At 37.7% G+C, this 11,719-nt stretch overlaps 1 protein-coding gene across 1 annotated transcript; it reads right to left on the bottom strand.

Annotated features, from left to right (window-relative positions):
* Nucleotides 1-537: 537 nt before the first annotated feature.
* Nucleotides 538-6,807, bottom strand: LOC131737743 (nectin-3-like). The gene is made up of 4 exons (XM_059028664.1): nucleotides 6,700-6,807; nucleotides 3,667-4,014; nucleotides 1,377-1,501; nucleotides 538-964 (listed from the first exon to the last, which is right to left on the bottom strand). Exons 1-4 carry the CDS (start codon nucleotides 6,758-6,760, stop codon nucleotides 812-814), a joined length of 687 nt encoding a protein of 228 aa, XP_058884647.1. The 5' UTR covers nucleotides 6,761-6,807; the 3' UTR covers nucleotides 538-811.
* Nucleotides 6,808-11,719: the final 4,912 nt, after the last annotated feature.

An 11,719-nucleotide genomic window follows, 5' to 3' on the forward strand; every position in this document is an offset into this window, starting at 1 on the left:
GATTTTTGATTTCTGGAGGCCAGACATCTGAGAAGCCGAGTTCTAGGAGTGCTTCAGCTGGAGTGGTTGTCATTTAGATGAGAGACGGCAGATGGAATGTGAATGAGCATCGCCACACAAACTGCACAGATGTAAAAAAAACAGCATCCTTTGGAAATGCAGAATGAGGACTTGAAATTATTGCACAGCTGACTGTCACTGGAATATTTGATGGGTCTTCCATGAGAATCTTTGCTTGTTGTCGAGAGCAGGGAGGGAATAATTTAAGGCTGATGAGGAAACTGAAGAAGAGGCTGCCTTTGGACACAGAGAGGTAGAATGGGTGGTGGAAGCACAAACTCTGCAAGTGTTAGCACAGAGACCACTGAAGAATCTATTAAAGAGATCATGATCAGGTTGAGACCAGTCAATCAGTGTATTGTTCAATGCTATCCAAGATGCTGCTTTGGCTGAAAAAGTTTTATGATACTGCCATGGTACAATGGTACTGCCATATCTGACCAAGAGATCAACAATGTTAAATAAATATGAGTCCAGTTCTTGTTGTCGGTGAGCATAAAGGACATCACGAAAAACAGAAAATGCAAGCACAAATTCTCCAAGAGTGAGTTTTTTACACAGCTGAGGAGCCTGAGCCTAACAGACAGATCTCCACAGTCGACTACCCTGTGTTCTCGAAATTCTGAAGTTCCAATAATTATTGAAACTAAATTAATGCCTTTACCTTCGATGATATTGCATCTCAGTTGAGGAGAGATAGAGTGGCGGTGAAATACTGAAGCAAAGGAGGATCCCGAACTAGAGGGAGATGCTAGAGCGAAGACTGGCAGCTCGAGAGCGTGTCTGTGCATGGCTGAAGCAGTGGGAGAGGTGAGAGCTGCTGCTGGTGTCCCTGATGAGGATGAAATGGCTGCTGATTCCAAGCCAGTGATTCTGTTATCAAACGCATCCAGACGATCAGATACTGTAGAAATTGTGGTGGAAAGAGGATGAACAAGTTGCTAATCATTAAAAATCTTATAACGCAAACCAGAGGAAGGAGCAGATGAAATTGAAAACTGAGGAGTTGTATTCGCTGAATCAGAGGCGAGAGAAGCTTGCAGTGTAGAAGGGGCGGAGCATGAATGGACTAGTTTGGATTTCTGCTTAGACTTTTGAGGAGGAAAGACAGGCTCGGTCAATATGGAGTTGCAATATGAAACAAATAAAGCAGCCCTTTTATGTTTAATTGTTCATTTAAATACAGCGCTTCGGCTGTGCAGATGTTCTAGTGTTAATAATTTAATTCACTATAACCTCTGAATATTATTTCCTTTTTGTTATCCCAGCCACAGCGATATGCTGATGATATACAATATAAGGTAAAAAGTACATACCACAGCCCACTCGAGAAACATTCCAGATTGCATGATCCCAGTCATGTTTTTCAAGCATTGTATTTGTATTGCGTTATTAAGTTGTGCATCAACGGTGGTGTCTGAAAGCTCCTCTTCTTGTACATCTTTTATTAAGAAAAAAATGCATTAGTGCCCACTTGTTATAGCAACACAGTGTTATAAATGTCATTATTAAGCAGTTATATTTATTTTAGAAAATGTACTGTAGGGAGTTTTGGTGTTTAGATACCCAACTAATATAATTAATTGACATGTGTAATGGTTTAATTCAGTTAGCACTCTTAAGCCCCTTTCACACTGGCCTGCTCTACCCGGATCAGAACCTACCCAGGCAGGACCCGGTGTCAGGCAGGCTGGCTGCGCGATTTCACACTGCTTTTGATAAAGTAGGGTAGACCTGGGTGACAAACGCAAGTGCACAATATGTGTATCAATGCCCCGGAAGCAGCTTGTTACAGATGCTTCCATCCAAGCTTCTCTGGATTGAACCGTCAGCCCAAATGTTGGCTGGCGCATGGTGTGTCTCAAGCAACAAAAATATGACTAAACAGAATAAACAAAAACGTTCCTTGCGGAAGTTAAACCTTCACACAGGCGTGGCTGTTTGTTATTTCATCGGCCGTCATGCATTTTGTCTCGCTCAACCCGGGTCAAAGCGTGTCAACCCACATCCTGAGGTGGGTCGCTGAGATCTGGGTTAACCCGGGTACGACCCATTTCACACTATACAGGATTGTGACCCTGGCAGCTAGAACCCGGGTCCGGACCGGGGTAGAAGTGCCAGTGTGAAAGAGGCTTTAGTTATAAATTTCTCTCAAACAAGCTCAAAATCGTAAAGTAAACAATTGCACAATAAAACACACAACACTGTTATATCTTGTATACATTTTATCAACATTTTGTGAATAAAATGCTGTACAAAAGTAGACAAGAAGGTTAATATCAAAATAGCACAAATCAGCACATTACTCTCAGTAAGCAATAATGGTCAGGCAACATCTCAGTTCAGTGTAAATGTCAATTACATGAAAGCAATGCATTAATTGTCTATAATTTGTCCTTTCTCTTAGAACTAATTATATTCTCAAGTCAGTAAATATAATAATATGAATATGCCAGCAGACTATTGAGTAAATATGAGTCATCAAATAAATTAATATAAATTCAGTGGATTCTAATTAACAGGATATTACAAAATTGTAATCAATTCGTTATCAATCTGTTGTTAAAAATATATCCTTAATTCAGAATCACGCCAGAAAAATATTTCAACACACATTCATCTGTTCTTTAAGGAAAATAAGATTCAGCACCCCTTATTCAAGTTCATAGATCACCTTGTAATTATTCTAGCTTTTTGGTAATTCACTTTCATGGAAGACTAAAACTTTTCTAAAAGTCCTTCTTTTCTAAAAAAACCTAAATATAACACACACTATCAACTTTTCTGCAAATGTACATTTTTCCATTCCCCAATATAGTTTCTGAAAAATCTTTCTATGCTTTAGTTTAATTGGGAATACTCAATTTATTTTGCAGAGTTGATGCATTGTGTGTCGCTTCCACAGAGCGTGTCCCTTTTCAGGCATTGTTTAAAAACACATCAATTCTTCCTTTAAAATTGATCAAGTCCCTTAAACCATCTTTGAGTCTTCTTCAAGTTTATTAATTATCGGATGTTTTCTATTATTATTCAGAGCTTGCAGTTTCAGCTGTTACATGCTGCCTTCCATTTTTTCATTATTCATTTATGTGGGTACTCGCTGGATGGTATTAGCAGCACAGTTCAGTTGTTAATTCCTGCTCTCCCTTTTCTCACTGATTAGACAAGCCCAGTGAAACAAAGAAAACTTCTTCCTGACCTTAAAGCTACTTACAAAAGTTAGCTTCCCAGAGCTATCCAGCACCTGGGAATCTTAGGGAGTCACTCTTGGTTGTCCAGTGGGCCTTAACCCTATCAGTGTTGCTATAGGCACTGAGCCAGTCTCACTCCATTCTCATATCCTGGTTACAAACTTGCAGGATCAGGACAATTATAAATACCTTTAAAACACAAAGAACAAAAAACCTACACTCCTTATCCCTCTGATTGTCATAGAGACTAGGCCAGCTGGCCTCTGGACATATGCCGAATCATATTAACCTGTTATGTTCCTACAGAACCTCTATTAACACCAGAAACATTATCACTGTTGAAACATGTTTACTTGAATTACAGATATGCATTGCTTCCCGGTACCAATAACAAGTTAAAGAGGGATTAACATACCTACGGAGAGATTTGTGATGTCCTTAATTGATCCCTTAGGAAATGTAACAATTTCACAGCAATAATGACCGCTGTCTGACATTTGTACCATGTATAAACTTAGAGTTGCACCATATAGTCGCCCAGTTGTTTTATTCCTTAGAGGTGCAAAGCTAGATTTAAGTTTACCATCAGTCCCGAATTGTGGGTTATGCACCACTAATATCTCTTTTTTTTCATTGTTGGTCTTTTCCCATTGAATTTGAGAAACCTGTAGTTCAATTTCGTCCACAGAGCAGTTTAGGGTGATATTCTGGCCCACAGTAGCATTTACAACTCCAACATGTTCAAGAGAATCTTCAGGTGCACCTTTTAAAGCAAGAACAATGAAAAACATAAGACAACAAAATCTGTTTTACATGATTTATAGTAAGGCTAATTTTAAGCGATGGAATATGCAGTCACGCTAAAACTTCATATTGAACTAAATCAGTGGTAAAGTTAGCAGCTGATACTTCTACACTTTGTTTTCCAGAAAACTGAACCAATGAAGTTAATGTGAGGTTCAATGCTTCTTGAACAGTCAAACCTGCTAATATCACCCTCATTAAGCAAAGCGGTGGTTCAGGCTGGGAACTCACTTTTAATCAGTCAATCAAATCAAGCTTATCAAGTGCCAATAACCAGACACTGTCAATCGTGAAATAACAGTACCTGATCTATAACAACGTAATTACTTGTTCAATGAGTGTCAAGGAAAGGATTTAAATCTTACTTGATCCATTATCTGCCTGTTGTGAATTACAGTTTGCCTCCTCATCCCCAGCCTCCACCTGTTTTTTTGCTCAACTAAGGGGGGGGGCAGCTATCCTGCCCCCTGCCCATGGCTTCCCTACAGTCAGCCTCTCCACTTATCAGTGGGAAATGTACAAGGCCAAAGGCCAAAGATGTATTATGTGTTAAATGTTTTATCCAAGAACGTATAATATGCATAAATGTGTTACCGTGTCTAATCTGTAATAAATATTCTATTGTATGAGTTCCCTGACTGAACACTTATTATCAAACCATTGAAATGACCCAGAGTATAATGGGAGTCAATGGCGAAAAAGCTCCTCAATATCACTGTGGATTTCATCACACTCCCTTTATTATTTATTTATATATAAAACTGATTTCCACCCCACTTAATATATTGGGAATAATAAAATACAATTAGAAAGTTTATATGTAAGTGAGTTGCTGTACAGTATTGAAATGTTCTGAAAAAGAAGTATAACCCAGTATACAGTGACATTATTTACTCAAAGAATCAGAGGTATAAAGACCCACTACTGTTTATATGATACTGTTTCTATCAACAAAGTGTGTGTTTTTGCCAGGTTATTTGTGAACTGATAAATTTCCCTCTGCTTAATTTAACCATTGCTCAGTCCCTTCGGAGTGATATTAAACAGTTTGACTGTGAATAGAACACACTGTATGAAAGTCATTTTTCTTGCATTTGGAACAGGGCACAAGATCAGGTCATGCAAAACTAGCACTGCCAGCTCTGCACCAGCTCTGAGTAGGACAAACCTGTGGTGACTGATTTTGCTATTGGTTCCATAGTTTAGCTGTCTGTCCAGGCAACTGCAGCATTAGAAGGTTATAAATATAATATACAAACTCTGCAAGAGTTCATACAATTTGACACTTACAGGAAAACACTTATTTTCACAACTGGCTCATATACCTTCAGAAATATATAAGGTATGAAATCAAAATAAAAGGACCCCTAAACGTACAACAAATAACTTGTAAAAAGAAACATTGGCCCACCACCAAAATTAGAAAACGTGAGAATTAACTTTGTCTAGCCATCATTACAGGAACTGAAGAGAACAACATCTAAAGCATAACCACATACTAAGATAGAATGAAGCAACAGACAAAACCTAACCTCAATATATGCATGAACAGCGACATGAGAGCTTAAAGATACGTAAACAAAACAGCTGGGGTTCACACAATGTGGTAAGAGCGTTGTCTGTTTTTACTGCGATCTTCTACGAGGACAAATGTTTCCATCGTTCTTCAGTGGTGGAGAATAAATAACAGTTTGACTGTTTTTTTGCGTGCAAGATGGGAAGCTAACTCACTTACTAAGAAAGGACGTTATTACAGATCTTAAACAGTGTGCCCTTAATATTTTCAAGAATTTAGTTAATTAGGTTTGTGCATGTTGATACGAAATTCTAAAAGTACTATATTTTACTGTATCTTGTATCAAAGAGCGAAATAAAGATTTGTTTGGAAAAGATCTTTGTTCAATTATCATATTACAAATATATTATCATAGCAGTAGCAACCAAAACGTATTTTACAAATGGTAGGTTTATTTTTAATTAACATAATTTAATAATCACAATGAGTTTTAACTGCTACTTTGTAGTCAAGCAGAATAGTAAACTGAGCATGAAATAACAATGTCTAATAATATATTTTTATTCTAAATAACATTTTGAATGATTTTAGATATTTGTGCTACAATTGGATTAACTTAGTTGTGATATTTCTCTAGAAGTAGGCACCTACACTTCATTGTTTTACAAAGTATTTTGAATTCATTGCTCTCAGTATTATACAAACTGAAACTGCATGACCAGAATTAGTGATCAGAAGGTTGCATGATCAGTGCGTGAACCCTACTTTTTGTCATGAACTCTATAAATTGAAATGCTGTACCATTTTTTCCAAGTGGGTCAAATTTGATTGATTTCATTAATGAAATATTAAAATAAGAGAACTTAAAATCAACATTAGTACAGCATTGGACCAGCTAAACCAGCTCTTTAATCAGCACCAGGTCTTCTGAACTAGCTGGAAATCATCAAGCCACTGGCTGCAACCTGCTGGATTTTCAATCAGGAAGGCCTTACATTATTTACATTTCTTGCTACAGCAGTGTTTGAATTATAGTTATCAAACATCAACAGCTAAGTAACTACAAATAGGCTAATCATTATCAGCATAAATATAAGCATATTTTTTATAAATGTTGTTTAAACTTACCTTCAGCAATACATATTAACAGCAAAGAAATAACATAGACTATCTTTCTTCTGATAAACATGTTTGCCCAATTGTAGCAAATGTCAGTTGAATGTCTGTACAGGAAGTCTTTTCTAACCTTTACTGAAACCACGCGTGCTGGTAGTTTCAATGTGTCACTTTGAGCTTATAAAAAGCCCCAGCCTTTGGTTGGCTTTGGATAACTTTATATTTTCTTCACACCAAAGAAGCCACTAGCTGTTTAACGTTTGATATAGGTTTTATTTTGTTTTTAAAATTATGGACTAAAGTTAATCACACTTTACATAGAGAAATAGAGAATACTTTGATAAACACTGCTTTAAAATGACAAAGGTTGGACATTTAGGAAACATTGCTATTCAAAAACACACATCAAATATAAAAAGGTGAAACCTATTGTGAGGGTCTGAAAGCTGGGGGCCCAAACCTTCAATGGTGTTGGATCCTTTTCCAAAAGGTCACAGAGGAGACAGGTGTACAGTAATGAAGCCTTTACTGTTGGACCTGCGTTTACCTAGCAACAGTAGAACTTAATCCATACTATTAATAATCCCTAATACTTCTACAAAATTCCCAAAAGGGTATAAAATAGCAGCAGAAAATATAACTGTGCTGTCTCTGTCTCTCTGATCAACAACAACCACACATGCTAAGTGGGAAGAGCAAGCAGAGTCAATATGCTCTCTGATCTATTCCTTAAAAAAAATATAGGGATCATCACACTGTAAAACACAAACGGGTTGACAACTTATAATTGAAGGCTCATTTGCAAGTCAGTACCTCATTGTTACATGGTTTAAAAGAGTTAAAAACCATATTCCCCTAGGTGAAGTTGACCTATGCTTTGGTCACCTGTCCTGTCTGTCAGCATTCATGCTCTCAGCCACCTTGTGTTTTACCAGCTTCCTACAAGAGCTAACTCAGGCTCTGAATAAAAACAACTTAATTGCAAAGCCATAATGAAAACAACATTGTAAAACATGAAAACATTTGAGCATGCTTTCATTTTGAATTAGTGAAAAAATAAGGTGCTTATGTCAAGGCAGTCTATATGTACTCTCTTAGGATCTCTAGTTAAAGTCAACAGACCCTGCCAACAGAATGTGTGACTGAGATGAGCAGCGGTGGCTGAGGGAATAGTGAGGGCATTTGTGCTTTTGCAACAAACAGAGTCAGCTGTAGTTCCAGCGAGTGGGTAGAGGTTTGGCGCACATGACCATTTTGCAGCGTAAGTGTTGTGTGCCTACAAAAAATGACATTGTGTAATTGTGTAGCAGACTTTATACCATTTTTTTACTCCCCTGTACTCTACTTTTCCTCTAAACCAATGGATAACTGATGACATTACCCATACTATGTGAAATATTACAACAATAAGAAAATTGTGCAGAAAGTACTAAGTAACCACACAGATGCATGGTCAGATAAGAAATAATAGCTGTAACATCTGGTAATTTTGACAATTGTAGTATTTGTAATATACTTTTAATAAGAATTTAATTGACTAACTATTTCTTGCTGATAACTGAATTAGTTCAATACATGTAATGGTTGCTAGGAGTGGGTGAAAGTGCTATGCAATAGGAGTCGTAGTTCCATTTTTGTGTGTGTGGGTGTCACCACTTGAACTACGCCACCTGGTGGAGAAACTACGGGCATCAGGTCCTGTTGGAGTATGTGGGGGAAAGATGCTTCCCAGACACCTCAAGTACAATATCAAATATTCTATAATCACTAATGTTTAACATTAACCTTTGCTTTTTCTTTTCAGGTTCTTTACTCGAGGTCCACACCTCAGGCACTGAACAGGAGAGACAAAACAGGTAAATAATTTAAAAGTTGTATTTTTATTAAAAATAAAAATAGGGAGTTTGATTTTAAAACAGTGGTAAAATTTGCTCGCAGAAAGGTTAGAAAAAAACAATTGTTAAAAAAATAAACACAACAGAGATTTATTTTGGTTGAATTTCTTTTAAATAGTTTAAAACAGCACATCCACTTCAGTGTTCCTGTTTACTTCTTATCCCGTTCCTTGTTCTTTTTTTCCTTCTCTCTTCCTGTTAATTTATTTGGAGGTGTTACACTTTCTGCCTTGGTTCATTCGTATCTTCTGCATGTCATCATATTACCTTATGTGTCTCGTTCTGTATGTCCGGTTAGTGATCTTTTCCGTTCCCCCTGTGCGTCCGGTTCATGGTCTCTTTTTTCTGTCCCTTTTTTCTTTCTCCTTTTGTGTTTGCCTCTGCTACCTTTATACCATCAACCCTATTAGTTTCCCTATCAAGTCCGGGCGTGTAATTGCCAAATGGTTAATATGGACGCATTCTACATGGGGATTGCTCAGTAACCACATAATAAAATCAGAGGAGGCATGGGATAATAGTCTGCCTCAGACTCGAGCTATCTGACTGGTTGTTAGTGCTGCCATAGGCCTGCAGTGCACACTTACTGGTGCTTCTGTATCCATCCAGCACACAGCACAACCTTGCACCTCCTTTGTCAACTAGAGCTGTAAAGTTTTGTTTTTATGTTTTTTCTAAGGTTGTTGCTTTTATTTCTAAACCTTTCTCTCAATCGTGGTACACACACACTTTACTTTTATGTCTCTGTGTGTACATTGAGAAACCTGAACCTTTCTTTTCATCCATGCTTAATGTATCTCACAGACCATGCAGCAACGTGGGCTGGCATTTTTGTGTTTAATGGTTATTAGAGCAACACCACATTCTACTTTTCATTTGTATGCGCTTTGGGCATCTTGCCACAAGAGAGATAAGGATTTAGAAAGAGACTGTCTCAGTAACTATGGTTAGCTACTCTGATAAGCAAGCCTGCTGGAGGATTGAATTTCTCCTCAGAATTCCATGTGCAGTGGAGCGGATAATTTAGTGTGGTTATTGTGAGCAATGAGAAAAATTGTTTTGCCAACAGAGAAACAAACGCATAATATCTGTGATTTATAAAAGGGAAGCAGCACTCACTTACCGTAAAGATTCTGTGAATTTCATAACCCTAAAATGGGAAACAAATTGCTGTTTTGAGCAGCTGTCTGACTTTTTCCATTACAGAAAAAGAAATGCTGATAACCACACCTATAGAGATAGTAACTTTTAGAGTTACTTTCAGAGCACAGACACAGGCACAGGCCTGAGGCCCTGCAGGTCTACTTTTGGATTCCACCTTGAGGGTTGCAAACTGATATTTTATACTATGATCACAATATGGCGGTGGGCGCAAAGGCTCTGAAAAACCCAAGAAACAATTCAGCAGACATTCTGGTTGTTATAAAGGAGTGAAGACCCCATTTGAGGTCAATGTGAAAGATATTGCCAGAAGAATAAATACTCCACTTGATTTTCTTCTAGATTGGTTCTGAAATGAAGTGGTTGCTGATTCTGATGGTGATTCAAGCATTGGGAAACAGGACCTTGGCAGAGACATCAATGCTGGCAAGAGGGACATCCAGCTGGCAACAGGGAGCAGGAACAGTCAGCAGACCATACAGAACTGTTCACTTACAGACAATGGGGTTTACAGGTCCCAATGTTGCAATAATTCAGGTCAATCATGTACCATATTTAAAGGATGTTAAGCATGCCTGTTTATATGCACCCCAGAATGACTTGCCCCTTACTGGTGGAATGTAGGATGTATTTCAATGACGGGTAAGACCTGGGTCATCACCTAGTGTATTGCACAGGAGTATACGTGTAGTCCAGCAACAAGACAAGATGATGACTGCAGGTGATCTGAGCTAATTGGGCCTTCAAGGTCACAGAGTAAGTTGCTGAGTTGGTTCGCTATACATGGTGGGCTGCAGCAGAACAGAGTTTGGAACAAAGAAACTCCTACTGGGAATTCATTGCTTAACTCATAGCACATGTAAATAAAACAACGGTTAATAATACTGTATTGAACAACCATATAGGCATTTTGTGACGCAAAAATGCAAATAACCGAAGCAAGTGGTAAACTATGCATACAAAGGCAATACAATAATGAAGGGCAATACAAAAGCAATTACATTACAACTCAACGTTCTGTGTATGTTAATAACTCTGATAAGTTTGGTTTTGATGTCCTTACTGGGATAAGCTTTTCAAAGGAGTTGTTTTTAATTTTAAAAGTATAAGCATTAACATTTATTATTTATTTTATATTGTATTTTACTACTAAAATGGATTTGTGAATGTCAAAGGGCAGAACACTGTTCTTTCCCTTTCAAGGTGTGGACTGTAACATCTGGTATTTTTGACAATTGTAGTATTTGTAATATACTTAATATAATCATTTATTTTTCTTGCTGATAACTGTTCAATACGTGTAATGGTTGCTAGGAATGAGTGAAAGTGCTATGCAGTAGGAGTCCTATTTCCATCTTTGTGTGTATGGGCATTACAGTTTGTGTTTGTGTGTCTGTCTGTGTTTCTCTCTCTCTTTTCCCTATCTTTCCCTTCCCCCTCTCTCTCTTCCTTCTCTCCCCTGATCTGAGAACTGTCGGGGAATAGACATATGTTCTTTGTAAAATGAGGAGTTGCTGATAAGGGGAGGGGGCTTGTCAAGCAATGTGTGGGCTGGGTGGGGTTGTAGATTTTATGTATCCTTACAATGTGAACCGCAGCACAGTTTGAAAATGCAGGAGAGCAGCTGACACGCGGCAACTGTCCAGAGCTAATAGCTAAGTATTTTACTTTATCTGTTACTCTGTATCAGGGCCAATTCATAAACTCTAGTAGTAGTGAATTTATCTGTATAATTTTACCTCTATGTTAATAATAAAACCTGATTATTGTGATTTGAAATTGTTTGTTGTGTCTGGTAATTTCTACTCTCCGGTCTCAATACAAATGTAAGAATGTTTTAGGCCTTGTTTTCTTACATAGCCTTTGGTAAAGTCCTCTTCTTCGGGTTATTGTTGCCTAACTATACAGTGATTAATGGATGTGAGGAAAATATACTTAACATTTTGGAAGTGTACATTCATTACACTGTATCAGTT

Source organism: Acipenser ruthenus, chromosome 8 (assembly GCF_902713425.1).
Source record: "Acipenser ruthenus chromosome 8, fAciRut3.2 maternal haplotype, whole genome shotgun sequence".
Taxonomy (NCBI): Eukaryota; Metazoa; Chordata; class Actinopteri; order Acipenseriformes; family Acipenseridae; genus Acipenser; species Acipenser ruthenus.